Source organism: Rhinolophus sinicus, chromosome 4 (genome assembly GCF_057876585.1).
Source record: "Rhinolophus sinicus isolate RSI-liver-muscle chromosome 4, RSI-T2T, whole genome shotgun sequence".
NCBI classification, from domain to species: domain Eukaryota; kingdom Metazoa; phylum Chordata; class Mammalia; order Chiroptera; family Rhinolophidae; genus Rhinolophus; species Rhinolophus sinicus.
Genome location: NC_142504.1, coordinates 31,925,004 through 31,948,203, shown reverse-complemented (window position 1 = coordinate 31,948,203; position 23,200 = coordinate 31,925,004). Strand labels below are relative to the sequence as shown.

The window sequence follows — 23,200 nt, the reverse complement described above, 5'->3', positions numbered from 1 at the left end:
AATACAGTGCTACTAAAAATTTTATTTTCTGCCAAGGAACTGATATTCTGCCTCCCTTAAGAATGAGAATTAAATAACTGACGAATTTCCTCTTCTAATCCTGGACATTAGGAGGTTTGTTGTCAAACTTGATCTTAGGCTTTTTCTGTAAAATTTAGGTCCTGATTTTCTGTTTCTTTTTATATTTTATTTAGTATGTTTATTCATCGATTCTTTCACATAAGCCTCCTGAAATCTTCTCTGGTAAGATGTAACATATATACATAAATACATGTGAAATGAAAAATGAAAATTCCCAACCCTTCTGTTTATAAAGTCTTGCCACAGAAACTAAAATCTTCAAAGCATAAGTCATTTCTAAACCCTTAGGAATCAGATAATATTCTTAAACATAAACATTTTACAGCACAGCACAAGTAAAATGGCATTGTTAGGGCCCACCATCTACTATCTCTGGTTAGAGGCATCTATTTAAATTTTGATGGCAGGCACCCAGCCTTTCGTACCTTGTGTGCTTAGCACCCTGACTTAAACATTGAAATTTGTAAATTCAAATTTATCTATAATACATAAACCACGCCATCTTAATAATTTTCCTTGATTTAAGAAGGCAGAGAAAGAACACTATTTTCCTAAGACACAAGCACCATGAACAGAGGGGGCCAGCGCCAAAGAGCACAGGTGCTAAGAGCTTCAACGTGAGGAAGGTGTTCTCCCCTACTGGATCCAGGAAAGTTGCCTGCAGTTGGTTCTCTAAGACGTGAAGTGACAGTTTGTTTATGTGTCAATAACTTTGTTCAAATGTCAACTTTAAACTTAGAATTCATTCAGTCACCACCAATCATCAAGAGTTGGCAGAAGTTAAATCTAAAGGTCACTAAAGTAACAAAACAACTTGCCCATCTTCCAGAAAGCAGCATCGAGCAATATAAATTTTACATAAGACATTTTATATATAAAACCTGACTTATTTTTCTAAGTCTTTTAGCATGCTAATTAAAAAGTGGTTTAGAAAAGAAATATTTAGTATTTAGGGGGCTGTGGGTAAGATTCTGACTTTTCCTCACTTGGAGTTGTCTCTTATCCCTTGAACTTGCCTTACAACTTGAGTTTCTAGGACACTGAATCATAGCACAATATTGCTTTACATTCAGATCTATCATTGTACTCTGGCCTCTCCTTCCAAAGAGGGGTAGTAGCAGTACATTTGAGACTTTCTACACATGTCACACTAACTCCATAATCTATCCTGGTTTAGCAGCCACCTGGATGTCCAGGGTGAGCATTTGGACCACCTGTCAAGCTAATCCAGCCCAGCAACCAATCAAAGGGTAGATTGAGAACAAAAGTGGAGATACTCTTTCCTAAATGGATGCACTGTCCGTGAGCTTGCCAAGTCTTCAAGTCAAGGAAAGTCAATTTCAGTGAATAAAGTAAACCCAGGATTTGTTCCTAAAAGCAATCCAGATTTCAGTCAAATGTTATCTCCAGTCACATCACTTCTAATTACATTTGCAAAAACAAAATATAATTAAAACTCACCAATGAAATTTTGCACCAGTCAATGTAAAATTGAGTACGAAATTTTTTATCACATGTTATTACAGGCTCCATTTCTTGACTGCATCTCAATTGATTCTGTGGATTTTCAACTTCTCGTAAACAAGAAGAAAACGGAACATCTGCACCAACCATGACATAAACGCTGCAAAAATGTGAAACTCTCAGGTTATCCTTTAAGAAAATTGAAAACGCTGAAAAACAATCTACCCTGAAAGCAGGATTTATCCTTTTGAATTGAGGGATTATCTAGAATCATCCCTAAGGTAGGGGCATGGGCTTTAAAGGCAGTGATTCATGTAGGGGCTTCCTTTCATTGTTTCCTTTTCCAACCAATATTTACTGAGTGCTTTGGTGCACAAGACACTCTCTTGATTATATTTTTTTCATCCTACTTATTTTAATTCAAAATAATTATGCATCCTATTCTGATTAGTATTTTGGTAGATTACTTGCATTTAAAAATTATTTAAAAATAACACTGTTTCACTAAAATAATAAATACTTATTAGTAATGAAGTTATTATATTATTACTAATATAATAATTATTAGTAATAAATCTTCACTTGAATTCATTTTAATAAGATTGTGAAATTACACCCCTGGAGGTATGAAGCTTTAGGCAGACTTAACTATTGTACCGAGAGTTCTTTTTGTCAGTTTTTCTACCTCACAGACCCTTATTGTTAGATCTCTCATTACAAGGTCTCTAAATCATTTACCTAAGAAGTTACTGTAAGAGAAAAACTATAGTTTGGTAAACACAAACTAGGCACACAAAATTTATTTTCTCGGTGTGTATCTTAGCAATTGGGGAGAATAACTCTACTTAATTGGCCAATAGAATTTCACAATAAAACAGAATATAATGGTAATAGTATTTAAATAATTTTGGAGCAGGTTGAGAAGATAGAAATCTCATAAGTCTTTCAAAAGAAAAGAGAAAACCAGGAAATTTATCTAAATTAAATATTATTTCTTTTCCTAATGACAATGCTATAGCAACTTATAAAATATAAACCCATTTAAGTTCAGCTGTCTTCCTTGCAAAAATTGACAAACTGATCTTAAAATTCACATCGAAATTCAAGGGACCCAAAATAGCCCCAAAAAATCTTGAAAAAGAAAATGTTGGAAGACTCACAATTGCCAATTTCAAAACTTACTACAAAGCAATAGTATTTAAGACAATGTGGTACACGTACTAGCATAAGGATAGACATGTAGGAATAAAATTAAGAGTCCAGAAATAAACTCTCACATTTAGTAAACTGATTTTTGTTACAGGTGCCAAGACAATCCAACGGGGGAAAGAACAGTCTTTACAACAAATGGTGCTAGAACAAACAGATATCTACAGACAAAGTATAAAGTTCTACCCCTACCTCACACCATATAAAACAGTAACTCAAAACTGATCGAAGACTTAAATATAAGAGCTAAATCTATTAAACTCTGAGAAGAAAACAGGCACAAATTTTGGTGACTTTGGATTAGGCAATGGTTTCTTAGATATGATACCAAAAGTTACAGCAATAACTGAAAACAAAAATAAAAAGATAAACTGGACTTTATCAAAATTAAAAACTTTGTGCTTCTAAGGACACCATCAAGAAAAGGAAAAGGAAATCCACAGAATGGGAGAAAATATTTGCAAATCATATATCTAATAAGGGACTTGTTATCTACAATATGTAAAGGACACTTACAACTCAATAACAAAAACACAAATAATCCAACTTGAAATGGCAAAGGATATGAATAGACATTTCTCCAAAGAAGATATACAAATGTCCAATAAGTGCATGAAAAGATACTCAATATCATTAGCCATCAGCGAAATACAAATCAAAACCACAGTGAAATACCACTTCACACCCATTATAATAATAATAAAAAAACCATAATAGGAAGTGCTGCGGAGGATCTGAAGAAGCTGAAACTCTCCTGCTCTGCTGGTGGGAATGTAAAATAATGTAACTGGTTTGGAAAACAATCTGGCAATTCCTCAAAAGTTTAAATACAGAGTTATAATATGACCCAGCAATTCCACTCATAAGTATATATCCTAAGAAAAGTGAAAATCTATGTGTATACAAAAATATGAATGATGATGGCATAGTCAAAAAGTGAAAACAATCCAAATGCTCATCAACTGAATGGATAAAAGGTGGAATATTCATACAACAGACTTACTCGGCTATAAAAAGGAATAAAATACTGATAATACATGCCACATCATGGATGAACCTTGAAAACAGTATGCTAAGTGAAAGAAGCCAGTCACGAAAGACCACATACTATATGATTCCAATCATATGAAATGTCCAGAACAGGCAAATTTATAGAGATAGCAAGTAAGTAGTGGTTGCTTGGGGCTGGAGGGGGTGGTGGTAGTAAATGACTGCTAATGGATACGGGAAGTGTTGGTATGATGAAATGTTCTAAAATTGATGGTGGTAATGATTGCACAACTTTGTGAATAAACTAAAATCCACTGAGTTATATACTTTAAATAGGTGAACTATATAGTATGTGAATTATATTGTAACAAAGCTTTTATTTTTAAAAATGATATATAATAAAGTGCAGCACAAAAATTCAAAGCTATGTCAATGTAAGTATGAAGTCACACCCTGAGTTGACAACTGCGCTCCCCAAAGTATGATTATACAAAGTCATTTGGTTGCTCTTTATATGAAATTTATACTTGGACTTCAAATTCATTTGAAAGAACAGTTTTTTAAAAACTATGGTGCCTTTGAGAGACAAATAGTATATAATGGACTAACATTAAAGACAAAATAAAAAATTCAGAACAATAGTAGATGTAAAAAACCACTGGTAAAGTATTTAGATGATCAGTGAATATAAATATATTCCATTTAAAACAAGGTGTTACTTTTGAGCTTTACATAAAGCAAATTTCTATACCCTTATTAACTGCCTAGCGAGTACCTTATTTTTCCTTGATAATTGTGAAATATGTTTGTAAATGCAGAAATAAAATGAATATTTCTTACACCTGTTAAAAATCCTCTTGCTTTAACATGATATTGATCAGCATTTATAATTAGTACGATTTTAAATTAATTCAGTTCAAGATAATATAAATGGGCATAAGCATAAGTTTTTGGTGCTTTGAAGTTTTATTCTTTTTCTCAAATTATAAAATCAATATAAAACATTGCATAAAACTTGGGATATAAAAACAGAATTAACGTTACCAAGATAATTATTTTCATTTTCCAATGTACCTTGCAGAACATTTTTCAAGTTGCATATATTTTAACCTAATTGTAATTATCTCTAAAATACAATTTTGTATACTACTTTTCACTTAATGCATCATAAGCATTTTCCATATTGTAAGTCTTTGTAATTATAGTTTTACGGCAATATAATTTTTTAAGCACACATGATTTATTCAGCAATTATTTCAGAGTTGGACATATAAGTTGCTTCCAATTTTTTGAGGTTATAAATAATATCGCAAAGACTATCTGCATATTCTTTAATGTTACTATCTTAGAAGAGATGTCTAGAAGTGGAAACATTTTTTCTGACAGTTGACACATACTGCGAAATTACTTTCATCTCTACTTGGATGATCCATAAGCTTCACAAACTTAATATGTTCCGAACTGAGCTCATCATCACCCCACCCTACCTCCACCTGTTCCTCCTTCTATCTTCTTCTCTCTCACTGATTGGCATGGCCAGATGCTCAAGCACCATCATCTTTGACTCCTGTCCTCCTTCCCATAGTCAATTCATCATCAGTCTCTGACATTTACCCTGAAAGAACTCTCATACACACCTGTCCACTTTGTTCCATCCCACTGCTACAACCCTAGCTCTAGTCACCATCACTTTTCACAGGGAGTGAAGCAATTGACTCTTAATGGTTTTCCTAGAACCCAGTCTTTTACACTGTCCTCAGGGAGGTTATGTGCAGAATAAATGAATGAATATAAAGCATTATATCAGTTTAAAAACACAAGCAATTGTATATTTGAAAATTGCTAAGAGAGTAGATCTTAAAAGTTCTCATCACAAGAGAATACTGTGTAACAATGTGAGGTGATGTATGCTAACTGAACATACTGTAGTGATCATTTTGCAATATATACATACATCAATTATTATGTTATATACCTTAAACTTATGATATCTCCATAAAACCAGGAAGATGAATAAGTTAATAAATAAAATGCAAACAGACTACTAGGTAATGCTCAAGAAAAGTAGATACTGGATTTACCTTATTACAGTTTAAAAAAATGTATATTTATTGTTCTTTTATAGAACCAATAAGTTTCAACATGTGGGTTTTCTAAAAAATAATTTTGTATGAGGCCATGTATATGAGGTCGGACAATTAAGTTTGTGAACTCATCCTAGAAAAAGTGCTACATATCTCACTGCTGAATATCACTAGGGTCACCTTCGAAGTACTCCCCTTGGGAAGCTATGCACCGATGCCAGAGCCTAGTCCACCCTTCAAAGCAATTTTGGAACTCTTTTTCTGGAATGGCCATCAGAGCTGTTGTCATATTACCCTTGATGTCCTGAATGTCATCAAAATGTCTTCCTTTCAATATTTCCTTTAATCTTTGTTTGGGTAAAGAAAGACGTCATTGGGGGCCAGATCAGGTGAGTAGGGAGGGTGTTCCAATACAGTTGTTTGTTTACTGGCTAAAAACTCCCTCACAGACAGTGCTGTGTGAGCTGGTGCGTTGTCGTGATGCAAGAGCCATGAATTGTTGGTGAAAAATTCAGGTCGTCTAACTTCTTCATGCAGCCTTTTCTGCACTTCCAAAGAGTAAACTTGGTTAAACTGCCCATTGGTACAAATTCACAAGGAATAACCCCTCTGATATCAAAAAAGGTTAGCAACATTGTTGCAACAAGTTTGCAAACTTAATTGTCCAACCTCATAACAATAACTGGGCTTCGTATGCTAAAATTACATTTTTCATGATCTGTTTTCCTTTCAGCTAGCTTTTTGATATGCAGAAATTAAAATTTTTTATGAAATGAAATAAAGATGACCTTTATCTTTATGAACTTAGCCATATATTTTCAAACTTTCAGATGTGTGTAAACAGATGAGATGGGAACATATTATTGAGAACTAAGGCTGTCAAGCAATGTTAAAAACATGGTGCCTCAGAATCTTAGGAATTGATAAATACTAGATAGAACTTGTTCTTTATGAAGACTTTTTTCTTCCAATTTGAACAACTCAATTGCCCTTGAAGTAGAACATATTTACTTAGGCTTTTACACATACACACTGAAGAACTGAGAGAAGGGTAAAAAATTTAAGTAAAAACTCTGCCTTTTTCAACAACAGTCAGATAAATGGAACTAGTGATTGTATTTTTAACCTAATTGTCCAAGTAATTAATGTATTCTATTCTTTACCTTGTATATAGGAGATAACAGATAGTATAAAGAATTTGTCCACATATTACATGTTACCTGAGAACAAGAGCTCTTAAAAGAAAATTTACCATACCTGGCTCTACCCCCTTCCCTCCTTCTTTGTTCTGTGCATATATGCAATCAGCCAGTCAATCAAAAAATAAGATGAAAATTAAAGATAAGTAAAACTAAATAAAGGATCTAATACAGAATAGAAATAAAGAATAAAGGACACTTCTAGACTCTCGTCTTACTGATTGCTTCGTCCTCTCTGTCGGAGAAAAAATGAATTAGCAGAAGAAAGACCCACAGACTTGGATCCTTCTGGTTTGGGATGAGTTTCCTGCTTACAGGAAGGAGACATTTGGGTTTGGCCTATTCTTTCATGCGGTGGGCTTAGCAGGCCCACCTGCTAAAATGAAAACTTTAGTATAAGCCATTTTCTGCAAAGGTCCCTCATGCTTCAGGATAAAATCCAAACACTTTTTCCTGGTGCACAAGGCCTTACGTGGTCTGGGCTTTGCCTCCTTGTAACTATCACTTCTGCATCCCTGTTCCCCCCATTTCCACACGAAGCAGGTTTCAAAATTTACCAGGCTTTCTCCTACATAAAGGCTTTTGTTCAACCTGTTCCCTCAGCCTTCCAAGCAGGCGAATTTGTATTCATATTTTAAAATCAGATGAGGCGTCACCTCCTCTATGATCCCTTTCCAGGTAAGCACTGACGTGGGGACCATGCCATGTACCACACTGGGTTTTTTAGTTTTGTTTTGTTTTTTAATAACCTGATTACTTGCCTGGTCCCCAACAAACTGTGAGCATAGATTGTGTGTTTAAATTCACTGTACCCCAGAGTCTAATACACTATTCCCTCATAAAAATACTAGTAAATGCTAAATTATGAAAGAAAAAGATGAATATATGCATAGAATTTAGAAGAATAGATATTGGACATCTAGTTGTATTGATTTCACTTAATGGCATACTTATAAAAATGGACTTAAGTGGGTCTCCAATATTTATTAAAAGCTTTTTTTCAAAAATTCCTGTCATGTCATCATCATTCTTAAAAAGAAAGGATATGTGCCCCAAAAATATAGGAGGCACATTAATTAAGAATAAAGGACAATCTTGTAAATCACCAAGCATGGGGACAAATTCAGCAGAGACCACAGACTGGCCCAGGATTGTGACCTTGTATCAGAGCAGCATTTGGCAGCCACTGACTTACATTCTCTTCTTCAAGTGTAACTTCTCACCTGAGGCCTTTGTCAGGCAAAAAGCAGACAATTAATTGGAGGGAGCATTTTGTGAGACCATCTACAGAATAAACCAGACTTCTCTGTTGCTGACTGAGGCTAGATCCACATGCTTCGGTAACCAGAGGAAACAGTGGGAAGTTTGACAATCTCTTATGAAAAGTGAGTATATTCTTTAATCCTCACACCCCATCATTCCCTTCATAGCCACCATTTACACCACATCCCTCACCCTGGGTTGGCAGCTATGCCATGCCTACAATGAAATATGAACCTGCTCCTCTGTCCACCGGCTTTATCCCAGGCTAAATGCATCCGTGAGTCCTTAGCCTCTGGATCCCTGTCAGGGGCAAAAGCAGCACCAAGACCAGGCTCACAGAGAGCACAGTTGCCTTGGGGTTATGGGTCTGGCAAGTGACAGGGAATCTTTCCAGGAGGCTCAGCCTTCCTTTGCAGGAGTTTACTCACTTTGAAATCAATCTTTATAATTGGTTTTTTGTTAGATTTAGGAGCAGTTTGAAAGCTGTCAGTGAGTTCTGCAGAGATGGAAAAAATACACATCAAAAAGGATGAGGAAGTGGGATCCTGAGTGGCTCCTTGATCACTGACATTTAATGGTGCTTTGGGCTGTGGAAGGGCAGTGGGTTTACCCTGAGGGTCTACATGAGAGCTGCCCTTAGTCACGTGCTATTTATCTGACGATATATAGCAAAGATGGAAGAATCTGCAGAATTGATTGTGGCTGCCATGAGGAATAAGAAATAATTTCATGGAGATTTTTAAAATTAAATCAGAGACTTATACCAAGTATAAAGCAGAATACATTTGTTAGGTGCTTAATTAATACTTCTGAAATGTTATGATATATATTCGTATTTAAGTAAAATTTTAGAAAAGAAAGGCATGCAATGCTTTTTGTTATCGCTGATCCTACCACTTGATCATTTCAATATTTCAGTTTTAAAAGGGATTTGTAGCCCATGTTATTTTCAAAAAAAAAGTACAGAAGCAAAAAGTTTATGAACTGAATTATGAATTATGATATACACCATGAAAAGAAAAAGAAGGCACAAGAGATGAGTTAAGCATTGGATTTATTTCTAAATTTAAGGTAATAGGGTTAAAAAATTTATTTTTGTTACCATGACATTATATAACAACTAAAGAAAATATGCAAAAAATCATTCTCCGGGACAAATTTTCCTTCTGGAATTATACTCAAGGAGGATCTTATTTTATTGGTGCTCGTATAGGGAAATTGGAGTAATAGAGTTGGCACTGGGTTCAATTTATAGAAATGCTATTTTGAAAGACTTATCAGATGAATACTTTGTAAAGGTTATGGCTTAACATTAAATTAAAACTCATGGAAAGCATTTCAAGTTGGGAAGGGATCTGAGACAACAGGGTCCAAATAAATGCCACAAGACTGACTCTCTCAAATATCTGATAGCACATGCCGCCCTCTAGCAGGTGTTGGGGGTCAGTCAGCTAATGACTGAATTCTCTAACAAGTACTTGAAGCACAAAAATTCTGTTCTTAATTTAGAGTCACATGCTCAGGCCCAGCCCTAGACACAAAGATTCAGACTCTCTTGGGGGGAATCAGAGGCCAGGAACCTATCTATATTTTTAATAAAGCTCTACTGGCAATTCTCAAGCTGGACACAGTTAGGATGCACTGTCTTAAGATCAGAGTTTGGTTTAGAGAGTTATTTAGTTCAATTTAGTTTAGTTGTGTCTAAAAGTGCCTCTGTGGGTGGGGCCTGCACTACTGAGGAGAGAAGGGGTGAGCCCAGAAGAAAGCACAGCTATGGAAAACTCTACCAAAAAAAAAAAAAAAGAAAAAAGAAAACTCTACCAATACCTGGTTTTCACATTGCTCCCTCCAACATCTTTGCTCATGGTTTGAACAATCATTATGGAACACATTACTTTAACAAAGTGTTCAAAAGACTCCATATTCGTAGAATGTTTTCAGGGAAGATACCTCTATTCGTCTCTTCCCATGGTCCTTCCGTAATTACTCAGAGAACCATGGTGTAACTCAAGTAAAATTTAAGCCCTAGAATTATGTGTTCACAGAGAAAGCAAACCAACAAATAGACAAGAGATAAAGCAACTGTTTTACCCAAAGCAATTCTATGTCTGCTTTACTGACTTCAGAAGCCATTCCTGTAACACACAAAGCACAATTTAATTCTGAAATTCGTAAGTTAGACTTTACAGCTCACTGCTTATCCCTTCGCCCCCTTTTGCCTAGCTATGGCTATGTCTTTTCCATTTCTATGTCTCTGTCTTTTCCCTTATTGCCTTAAATTTAATTATTATTAATGCAGGTGCTTTAGTTAATTCCATATAACATCTATACAAAGATGTAACCAGGAATATAGATTAAGGAGGAGTTGAGAATGGGCATGCTGCACAAAATGTGATTCATTCCGTATCTCACACATTTATAGGATTGGGTGAAAAAAAAATCTACTTCAACCTACAGATTAGAAATTGAAGAGCAAAGTTTAGTTTGACACTGACATTTGACCCTTTGAATTTACCCAGGCATAAGGAGTGTTTCTTAACCTCTACAAGGGTATTAGTCACACTTCCTGTTTGCAAGCTTGAGAAGAGACAAATCCTTTCAAATGCATTGTCTCGGTTAATCATTATAACAACCCCGAGGGAGAGTAAAATCCTCATTGGAGCAAAAGAGTAAGTTGAGGCACAGAGGAGTGCAGCATTTTGCTCAGTGTCACCCAGCTTGTGAGTGACAAGGCCAGGCTTTAGGAATTGGTTTCAAATCCACTCCAGCCATCAGTCACCAACACATGGTGGAAAGAATGTTAAAGGCAAAGAAATAGTTTCCTAGAATAAAGTTACAGCAGTCTGCATGTCCTTCTGCAGCTGAGAACTGGAGCATCAATTTCCTTTGAAATTCCAGGCCCTAAATAAGCAGCTTCTCTATGGAAGGTACAAAAGACTTAGTGCTGTAATTTACGATTGCAGATCCTGATCTACAATTAGATTTCACTGGACCAGGAACATCAGATATAAAAAAACCATTAATGTAACCTCTTTGTCAATACTGAAAATTGCGAGTTTTTCATATCTTTACAATACCCATTTCTTATTAAAAAGAAAAATGCAATAGGCCATCTTCCATCTACAGTAAGTTTGATAAGATCACCATATTTAAAAGTCCATATTTAAGGCGATGCGATAAAGGTCTGCTTACCCCTCCTTCATGTCGTTAATGGGAAGTGGAACCCTGCCGCCCCTGTCCAGGGCTGACGTGATGTTTATGGCGTTCAGACGCTCTGGCTGCCACACATTTTTCACGGCCCCAAGAAAGTCTCCGAGAACTTCGCTGGCCAACATTTCTTCTACATTCATATTTTTAATGAAGAATTCTGCTTGATACGGTAACGGGAAGTCTAATTTTCATGAAAAAGGGGATGCACATATTTAATGGAGTAGTCTTTTGAAAGGGAAACAATTCTAGATTTGGTGATTTCTGTCATAATCCCAGCCTTGGGAAAAAATATTAATATTGACTCTAAGGCTTTCTGTGTCACAGAGGATGCAGCTAAAAACATAACATACACTTGACATAGAATTTTACCTACAATGTAATCAAATCCAAGGGCACAGCAGGGCAATTTATAATTATGGGATTTGGCCAAAATAGAAAAAAAAGAAAAGCCAAATCAGTCCCCAACGTGCCAATGACCTCCTGGCCTCCTACCCCTGCACCACCCAGGCAAAAAGAGCACTTCCAGAACACTACATGGCAGGAATAACATGCTGTATTTGTAGAGTTTTAAAACTAAAAGATCTTTTTCAAATACATCATCTCATTTAATCATTAAAACCCTAGGTAGATCTATTCCCATTTGAATGGAGGGGGAAGTTGGGGCACAGAGCCACATCCTTCCCAAATAGAGAAGACATTACAAAATCATCCATGCTTGCTTGTGCGTTGTCGTTATGTGATTTAAAACATCATATATTTTAATTTGCAGTACAGTCATGCGTTACTGAACAACGGTGATGTTCTAAGAAATGTGTCATTAAGCAATTTTGTCATGGTGCGACCCTCACAGAGCACACTCACACACACGGGTGGTCTAGCCTGCTACACACATGGGCTACAAGCCTGTGCAGCAGGTTACTGTACTGAGTAGGTGATTATAAATAATGGTAAGTATTTGTGTATCTACACATAGAAAAGATACAGTAAAATACAGCATAAAAGATTAAAAACTGTCCGCCTGTATAGGGCCCTTACCAGGCATGGAGCTTGCAGGGCTGGCAGCCACTCTGAGTGAGTCAGTGAGGGAGTGTGAGTGAGTGTGAAGGCCTAGGATACGCCTGTACACTACTGCACACCTTATAAACACTGTATACTGAGGCTACACTCAATTTATTTAAAAAGAAATAGCGTAGCATTGTACTAGATGTTACAATGGCTAGAGAAGTTCTTCAGCTCTATTATAATCTTATAGGACCACGTTGTACACATGGTCCAAAATATTGCTCTGTACTGCATGACTATAGTACTGATATTTTGGGAGCATGCTAAAACATTACCTTTTACTAAAATAAAGATGGATATTTTCAAGGAGAATTCTGAAATCATAACCATTTCACTATTTTGATGACTGTAGTTAAATATTCTAGAGAAATTATATTTTAAATTAAATTATAATTTAAATGAAATGATATGACCCACTTCATATTGTTACAGATTTAATTAGCTTTTTCCCTCCCCAATATCTCATCAGTATTTCCCTCCCAAGGTTTCAAAATTAATATTTTAAACCAACCCCTTGTCCAATTCAGACTCTCAATGTAAGAAACTCTAAATAAATACAATTTATTTCAGTTTCTCAGATGTTACTCTTGAATTACAAACTATCAATTCCCATATTCTAATTGTTCTATGAAGATAAAGAATAGCTTTCTGTTTTGTTTAATAATATGCTTCTAACAATAAAAGTTACTTTAAAAAAAAAATACTATGAGGCAGGCCAAACTAAGGGATTGAGGTGAATTAGCACATTTCACATTCACAACCAGATGGTGAGTAGGAACTTGAGTTGTTCTCCATACTTTTGGAAGGTGAAGCTGATCTGTAGCGAGACCCAAGAATTTACCATCATTTGAACTCATATGATTTTTAGCTAAGCTAAGGAGACTGTATATAAAATGTTCAAGGAAATGTCCAGCATAGAGTAAGAACTTACAAAATATTAAACTTTAGCAATTATTATAGTAATATATATAGGTTGATTATCTGAATTCTTCCCTTAAAAGGAAAAGAAAAAGTTTCTGGACTATACACAGATTTAATGTCCCCAGTAGTAATTATACTATGTGTACCCTCTCATTTATTTCATTAAAACATGTATCCATAAAGTATTCTACTACTATTTAATAATTAAATAAAACTGTACAATAAATAACTGAAATCCTGACGACCTCATTTCTTACTAAGCCTCTTTAATATTAAAGGATATTTGATGCCAGAGGTAAAGTCAGGGAAGTCCAGCTTTACAGTTTTCAAGAGTTTTCTAGAGTGTGGTTTCTCTGCCTCAAGATTTGAGTTTTTCAAGGCCCTAATCACAGAAGGTTCTTTACTTATCTCTTACACTGTCATTTGTTCTTTTTATGGTTTTGTTATATTTGTTGGATGCACAGGCCATCTGCAATCTTCTAAAATATGATATATTTATTCTCTTTTATGTAGACAAGTTTCCTGCTTTATACAGATACATTTCCTGTTTCCTAAAGATAAACAGTAGCTTAATCATACTATATTTTCCCCTATACCAAGAAACAGTCCTGTAGAAATATATCATGAAGAACCGTTTCTTGGCAATAAATAATGTTTATAAATAATGCCAAAGATAGTTTTTGAGTATGCTAGAAGTCTATCCTCTATTAAGTTTCATTTTGTTTTTACTCCCACTTTTCTACAGAAGCATGCACAACTTGTTTCTTTTTATCAATGCTACTTTTTGGAGAACTGTTATTTGGCTTTTCCTAATGCATGGGACCCAACTTCGTGGCTCCTTTGTGAGACTGGCTGCTGCCACACCCCTCAGAGGTTCTGGGCCATGCAGCTGCCTGCTGTCTAACCAGCCAGGCGTGGCTGCCAGGACTCCCAGAGATGAGTCACAGGAGCTTTCTAACTTTGGGGAAATCCCATGCCTGCTATATTTGGACATCACAGAGGCCAAGGGAACAGCAGGCCAACAGATTGGTGGCAGGCCTCTGAGGCACTAAACCCAATTTAGAGAATCACTCTGTGTACTCTCCTTGAGCTCCATCCAGGCTGTGTGTGTCTACTGGACTAATTTCCCATTAGGCCTCTCAAAGCAGGAGACAGCTGGGCAAGGAGTCAGACTGACCGTGATTATCCTGATATTCAACTCCTGTTATTTCTTTTCCCAGCCTTATCTGGGCGAAATGGCACGTATGTAGATCTTGGTCAAAGATGCCCATATACATACCATCTAGGCCCGAAAGGATAAATGCATGTCATTTGGTTCACTGGTTTTCATAGTTGGGGGCCACTGAACCCTCTGAAAATGGCAGTGAACAGCTCTGCCTGAAGCAAAAGTGGAGGCTTCCAAAACACATCTACTCTTCCTCCGTCATCAACACACTTTCACAGCCCCCGATTTAGATAAACAGCCCCTAAAACCAACTTTCAATCCTACAGTTGTGTAGCAATGTTCCACTAGTATCTGCTTGAACATGGGTCCCCGCATATTAATAACAGCTATCAGGATAACTGTGGACTCTGTATCCACAGGACTGAGACCAGACTGGAGAAGCAGGAGGGTCAAACTGCAGACCAGGCTGTCTTTCAGTGTGTAGGGACTTCCATCCGACAAAGGGTTTTGAGTCCCTCTGAGAGCATAATGGTGAGGTTAGCGGTCTAAGCCCACTGCAGTGTAACTACTACATATCTATATTGGTGAATTCCCTAGGAGAAAGGGAACTCTGCAATTATTCTGCTCATTAAGGGTATTCCAATTCTATAGGGACTGCATAGACAGGATGTAAGCATATAATTACTATTGGAGTTGAGAACAAAAGTCTCCTTGATCCAAACATGACTATGTATCAAAAGCCCTTGGGAATTGGAGAAATAGACAGGGAGTCTTCCATCCAGGCCCACAGAGCTGGCACTTGTACTTGCTTTTCATATATGAAGGTCATTTTCAATTTTAAACTAGCATATGTGTTGTATGCAGCTGATATCGCTAAAAGCACCTGGGGAAAAACTCATGTAAAGGTGTTCAAAATCTTCAAGCAATCTCTGCAATTATGTATTGCATTATCAGGTCTACAGAAATTGCTTTCTTTTGTATAGCATAAAGCAATTTTTAACTCAGCCTTTATTGAATTATCATGAATTCCAAATCAGCAGGTTCTGATCAAATGTTTCATGTGTGCTCACTTGTTTTTAATTATACTAATATATTGAAGACTTCCCCTTTCTAATATACACAGTTGTTTACTGTTTTTTTTGGGGGGAGGGAATGCTATGTTCATTCTTCTCCTGTTACTCTCATAAACGATATCTGGTAGAGAGGAGTAGCCCATGTAAACTACAAAGTTTTTAATGGCATGTATTTTTCCCAATCAAATGCCAAAATATTTGATAGCGTAATTCTTGGAGTATTTTCTGTGTCCCTAAACTTCCAAATCCTTGGGAATCACTTATAATTTGAGCATATGTAACTCTAAATTGCTGATGGACTCCAGTAATTACTGATGTGTGGTGAGCTATTTAGGAAGGAGACTGTGACCCAAATTAGTTTATTTCTGTCATTCAACAACTCTTTATCTTCATATGCAATTGGACTACAATCTATAAGTTTTAAAGTAAAATAATAACACTAGCTGATCGTACACTCTGTCCTCAGCCCCATGTTACTTACACACATTTCAAGCCTGCCTCATGGAATCCATATCCCAGACTTATGAGGGATATGCTAATTTTAGTCCCATTTTACAGATGATGAAACCAAGGCCTGGAGAAAAAAGTGGCCTGCTTGGTTCCCTATCCTGAGCTTTTCAGCACCATAACACATCATGATATTTTATAACAAACTAGATACTGCTTAGTTTTCTTTTCCACATTTTACTATTTCATTAGCTTTATTAGGTATCCAGCACTTCAAAATCCTTAACTATATTTTACATGGATATAAGACATAATGAAATACTTCTTGTAAATAAGGAAACAATCAGCAACATATTTTTTCATACCTACCTTCTGCTGACATTATATTAATTATCAAATTATGCCTTGCAGTCTCAAAGGTACGCCTATTGTAGGCAGTTATCTATTAGAAATAGAAAATCATATTATTAAAGAAGTGCAGTGTTATTTGGAAAATGAAATTCATTAAGGACAAAATGAAAATAGTCGTTCTTTCCATTTTCAATATTTGTTTACATACTTACAAAATATTCCTTCTCTGGGCAACAAGAACTCAGAGCTTTTAGCAATACTATTGGAAAATAAATAATTAGGTCTATTTAACATGCTAAAACAAAAAGCTAAAATAAAAAAAGACCCTTTTACAGAAGACTGTTAAGTGCTAATCGTAACGCAGGTGCACCATTAGAAAATGGATTAACCACTATGAATTACTTACCAGTGCCGTTCTAAGATTTCAAAAAAAAAACCTCCATATTTTGTATTTTTAAATGGAGCTTAAGGATTATACTGGAAAGTACCCTTTAAAACAAGCACATCTCTGTGCTATTTGCATTCAGTACTAAACGGCACACCAACCAGTCAAAAAATGTCATGAATAGCACTTTGGAAATCATCTCACTTACGATGGGAGTAAAGCAGTAAGGATTACGGTCTATAAAGTTTATGGCACATGCTCAAAAACACAAGTCAATCCCTTTGTAGACTCAAATATTAGTAAACATTTGCAGAGCCAATGAACTTACATCAAAGTCAACTCAGAAAGAGCCACTGCAAACAACAAACAAAGCAAAGGCCAACAACAGGATACTACTTCAAAAATCAAGGAATAATTAACTTTATAACAAATATGAAATCATTCAGGCAGGTCTGCAGTACCTCAAATAAAACAAATGACTGTGTAAAGTCTTAGCATCCCAGCACTAGCCTTCTGGCAGTGACTGCAGCTGTAGTTGACACTGAGACAAAAGAGTGGGACAAAAAACTGACTCAGACTAAAAGAAATATCTTGCTCATTTAAAAATGATTATCAAAGATTTTTATAGCATCACTTATAAGCTTTAATGAAATAAATTACACTCATCAGAAATCTTGCTTGCAAAAACAGTAAAATGAAAATTTTGGAATAATAATTCCAAACATTTAACAATGTTAAAAAGTACATATTCTGAAAAGCCTATTATTCCATCATGTTAAAAGAACTTCTCTCTCCACAACTTGTCAAATTTTGGTAAGATTTCATGACTTCCTTACCTGCTATTTGTTGGGACACATAATTAACTAGGTTCACACTGAACACTGAAATTAAGACTAATCTTTAAAATAAACTAGGAACTATTGTTCACAAATAAGCAAATGAAAAAATAACAAAAAATGGATTTCATTTGGGAATCTTCATGATTTTAAAAGTTCACCCTGCAATAAACTTAATCTTATTCTCAATGGAAAAAAGTATCAATTTTCTATTGTTATATCTTAAAGCTAATGCTCAGAAAGAAAGCTAGACATTTTCAAATGAGCGGCAATACTTTTATGACTAGCCTTCCCATAATAATCACAAATTTCATTATTGTAAATTTCGTAAGTTCTAATAAGTTTTTTTTTTCTTCAGTCACAGGCTACTGAAGGGAGTGAAGAACATTTCATAAATCAGGAGGAAGAATTTTATTATCTGAATTTATATTTCATGTTTAATTTTAACAGCTATCACAGAATGCAGTCCTTTTATCACTACTAATGAGATATTTAAATATTACATATCCTCAAATTTTACTTATTATGATGATGTGAAGCCCTTCATAGCAGAGAGGTATGAGAGTGTGTGCATGTTTGATCCCCTATTTCTAGGACAGTGGCTAATCTATTTTATATGCTTAATGAATATCTGTTGAATAAATTAGTGGATTTATATAATTAGTTTAAGATATGCAAAATTCTTTTGACTATTAATAGGATACTTAAAAATACTGTAAATGTTACTATATGTGAATGTAGAAATTAGTTATTTACTACTAGACGAAAGATGTGTTAAATTTTAATTATAGTTTTAGTAGATTATTTGATACACGTATGTAACATTATGTCTTAGTTATAAGGTATTAAGAACATAACGAACCCCTCTGAACCCTTGCTCAACACATGTATTTCTCTGTCCTAGCCCCTTGCTTCTCTTCAACTAGAAATAGCCATTTTGAATTTTGTATTTATCATCCCATTCATTTTAAATATGGTTTTACTATCAATGAATGTATGCTTAAAATATATTGTTTAATTTGCTTGTTTTTAAGCTTTATAAAAATGGTAAACTGTATATAGTCTTCTGGGACTTTTGTTTTTGTCCTTCAACATTGTGTTTAAAACCATTTATCCATGTGGCTGGGCAAGCTTAACTTCATTGTTGTTAAAAACATTCACTGTGTGACTACTCCACAATTTATTTAGTTAGTCTTTTGCTGATGGACTTTGTACGCACTCTTGCCGATGGACTTTTGGGTTAAAACCATGACTTTGCGGGTTTCCAGTGGTTTGCCATACAAACATTGCTCAATGAGCAGGATTAGACACACCTCCAAGTGGACATTTGCAAGTGTTTCTGTTGAGTGTGTACCTAGAGTGGGACCGCTGGATTATAGGGTACAGTGATACTCAGCTACGTGAAATAGTCAGTACTGTTCTCCAAAGTGGTTATGCCAATTCCCACATCCACCCACAATAAATTTTACTGCGGGCAAAATTCTCATGGTGGTCTTAATTTGAATATTCCTCATTACTGATGAGAATAAGCTTCTTAATTGGCATTTATGTCTCCTCTTTAGTGAAATGTCTATTTATGTCTTTTTCTTACTAAATTGTAGTAGAGTCCTTTTTGATATTTTAGATACTACCCATTAATCTGAGATATATATATATTTAAAAAATCTTCTTCCAGTTTGTGTCTTTTTTTTTGTTTTTATGGTGTCTTTTGATGAACAGAAGTTCGCAAGTTTAATATAGTAAAAATTTATCAATCTTTTCTCTTAAATAAAAATACTTAGGTATTATTTAAGAAATCCTTCCCTACCAACAAACTCAGAAAGGTATTCTTCTACATTTTCATATAATAGCTTAAAATTTTGCTTTTCACATTTAAATCCTCAATCTAGACTTGAGTTTTATATTTCCTGTGAAGTAAGAATCTAATTTCATATTTTCCATATGGCTAACCAAGTGTCTGAGTACCATTTAATAAATAGACATCTTTTCCCCCAATGATCTATGGTACCATCTTTTCAGACATACCACTGTTCCTTATTTAGATGCATGTGATTTTGTTAATGCCTCCAAGATTTTGATGTGCTGTTTCTTCTGCCTAAGATAGCCTTCCATCTATTTTGTGGAATGCATTCCTATTTACCCTCTTACAACTCTGCATCAAACAACACCTTCTTATTAAAACAGTTATATCAGTACTGGCGAAGTATGGGCTTCCATTCCAGTGCTTTAGCCTCTGAACTATAAGGCATGGCAGGACTCACCACTTAATTCATCTTCCAATCACCAGCACCTATCATAGTGATGAGATAGGGCTCATAAAATGTCTGCTTCATGACTACATGAGTAAACATGAAATTTGAAATTAAAATATGGAGCAAATAAGTTTGTATTTTTTTCCTTAAACAGATTTAATATTATAGTACTCTATTTCTTTAACTGTCTTTTATTTTTTTCACTGATTTAGACTGCCCTTTTTAATTTAAAAGCTGAAATTAAAAACTGTAGATGAACACAAAGGAATGATACATTCCCAAATGGTTTCTAGTGTGTTTCCATGCATAAAATACTGAAAACTATTGCCATATCATTTTGATTTCAACATTTGAAACTCAAATTACAAAAACACAAAAATACAATTTTGTTCATTCTAAGGAAATTACCTCAATGATTGTTGGTTTCCCCACATTTTCAGCTGTTGGAGACCCATACAGGACTCCATCACTGTATGGTGTCCTTTGGATATATCGAAGCCATCCAGGTCGATCTGGATAACCCATTAAATTTGTGTTAAATGTTATAGGATCATTACTAATCTCACCTAGATAAGAAACACAGAATAAGATATGTCAGTTATTTTCACACATGTTGCTTTGGTAGTTTCAATCTAAATATTTCTACCTAAATTTTTTTTGTTACATTTGTAGCAAAGTAAATAAACACCCCCAAAAAAAATCCATGTGTGAATTCAGATTAGGGCCGCATGTAGAGAAAAAAATCCTTTCGGTTGTTTAGTTTGTCTAGAAATATAATGCATTAAAGAAAGCAGATTCATACAACTTTGGGAGAAATTTTCTTCTTTTTTTTTTTTTTTTCTCTGTTGGTCACCTAGGAGTGGGGAAGATCTGCCAATGAAACAACTGTCAGAAAAATCCCCTAATCATGTTGATATGTTTATTCTCCTGAGAAGTCTTCCTGTCATGAAACTCTGGCAACTATCAAACTAATCTTAAGGGATATCTCAAAATAATCAGAGTATTATCAAAATAAAAACAATGTAATTTTAAAACAATGGAGGATGAGTTGAAAAAGATGTTACAAACCCAAAAGAACTGTAATAATAACACTTATTCATGATTAACAGTAACAATAGCAGCATTTACTAGCACGAGCCTGGCCCTGTTGTTGTGCCAGGTATTATTTCATCTGATTTTCAACCATACCTATAAAAGTAATACTATTATTAGCCCTAATTTTATTGCTGGAATATGTCATATTCCATGTTAAATAACTTCGCCATGGTCATATTAAGTGGTAAAAAGAGAATTCAATTTTGGCTGGCTCCAGAAACTATACTCTTAACTACATGTTTTCTTCTCAAATATTGGAACCGCGGCTCAAAAGGTTTAGCTGTGGTATCTAGTTTTGCAAACACAGAATGCCCCATAAAGGAACATTTTTTAAAATAATTGAAATAATTGATGAAAAGACTACTTTTTCTTCTTGAATGCTGGTAAGAAATGATTAACTATATCTTATGCGTGTTTTCAGGTATGCTACTCATCACATAATCTACAAAAATAATATTTATATTAATTCTAATGCTATAATTTTCAGAGAAGTTATTTTTGTTACTTGAGTTACAGTAATTTATTTTCTCTTGCTAGTCTTTCTGTATCTTCATTAATTTGATGGCATTTCTGACAATCCAACATAACATATTTAAACCAATAGTGAATTAAATAAGACTTCATAATTGGTATTACTTTGAAGGAAAAATTAATCTTCACTGTGTTATTATGAAGTTATATAAAATTATCTCACATTATAAAAGCTTTTTCAAGGACTCTATCTTAACACCATATTTCATTCTTTTCTACAACATTTGCATATTTTTCAAAAAAATCAATGAACTATGTTAAGACTCTAAGTCTTAATATAAAAAATCATAATTGTACAGCTGTAATTATTTCTATGCAAATATAGGTAGATCATTTGTCAGAAGCACAAAACTCAAGACTAGGAAACCAAAAATATTCTTTCTTTAAAATTAAAAAAATGCATCATTTCCTTCTGTAATTAAATTTCTAGTCTTAAAATGGGAAATATCCTACAACAACCAATTTATCACACATCCAGACCATTTCAAATAATGTTAACAATATTTTATTATATAGCATCTAGATTATGCACATTGAAAAAAAAAATTTAGTAAATGACCCCCTTTTTTGCCATCAAGAACATACCAGGTTTGGGGTAAGGTGGAAACTCCCCCTTAAAAGACTCTCTTTCCAAAACATGAACAAAGAGAACACCAGCAGATGGGTATACATCTCGATCAGAGTGCACCTTCGAGAAAATAGTGTACACTGGAAACAAAGAGGAAAGATAAGAGATACACAAATAATGAAATATGCTTTCGGTAATTCGCTTACACTGTAAAGAAGGATTTCACTATGTAGAAATTTTGGGGAAAACTGAAGCAAGATGCGAGAAGATTTTGTTAAGAAGTTTGTTTTAAAGGGAAGTGATTTTAGAACAAAACACAAAACAACTCTTCCAACTTGGTGTGTTTAGAGACTTTTCAAATACTCTGTAAACAAAATTAGGCACATTTAATATTTTAAATTGTTATTAAACAACGAAGACATACATATTATCTTTTTGATAATCTTTTTATTGAAATTATTACAATGAAATACATCATGAGAACTGACCAACTACCTAATTGCTACAGTTTATTGTTTCCCCTATTTTCAAAGCAAAGTAGAAAGTAATTTTTAAATGATCAAAATCTATGCTGTATTAACTGTTTGCTAGACAAAGTACATCAGAGGATATAATACCATCACCGTATGTAAAGCAATTTTCATACACTTATAAAAATGCATTGGATACTTTTTCTATGAGTATTATTTCTCATATCACTCCTAGAAGTGATTTATTCCATTTTAACCTGATCTTGACATTTAATAATTCATACAGTATAGTCTATCATGCTATACCCTAACTAAACGATAACAATTACATAATAAAATTCAGTACCAATAATTGCTTTAAGTGAAATAGGGCAGATTTCATGATTTACTGGTTACTTAAGATATATGACGTGAGTACATTAAAACGGCCAAATTGGTTTGATTAGTTTCCACCTATTGTTTTTCCTCTGATATCATCTCTACCAACACATTACTGCCATTACCCTTGTCACCTCTACAATCTCTTCTTCGTTTTCTATCTTCC

At 34.7% G+C, this 23,200-nt stretch overlaps 1 protein-coding gene across 8 annotated transcripts in view; it reads right to left on the bottom strand.

Annotated features, from left to right (window-relative positions):
• Window positions 1-23,200, bottom strand: part of SGCE (sarcoglycan epsilon) — a 64,011-nt gene that overhangs the window by 15,483 nt on the left and 25,328 nt on the right. For all 8 annotated transcript variants that reach the window (XM_019729726.2, XM_019729728.3, XM_019729730.3 and 5 more), the window contains 5 exons: window positions 22,204-22,326; window positions 20,401-20,558; window positions 16,538-16,610; window positions 11,483-11,681; window positions 1,543-1,705 (listed from right to left, as the gene is read on the bottom strand). In XM_019729726.2, the coding sequence (XP_019585285.1) occupies window positions 1,543-1,705; window positions 11,483-11,681; window positions 16,538-16,610; window positions 20,401-20,558; window positions 22,204-22,326 (716 nt within the window). The remainder of the gene's footprint in view (window positions 1-1,542; window positions 1,706-11,482; window positions 11,682-16,537; window positions 16,611-20,400; window positions 20,559-22,203; window positions 22,327-23,200) is intronic.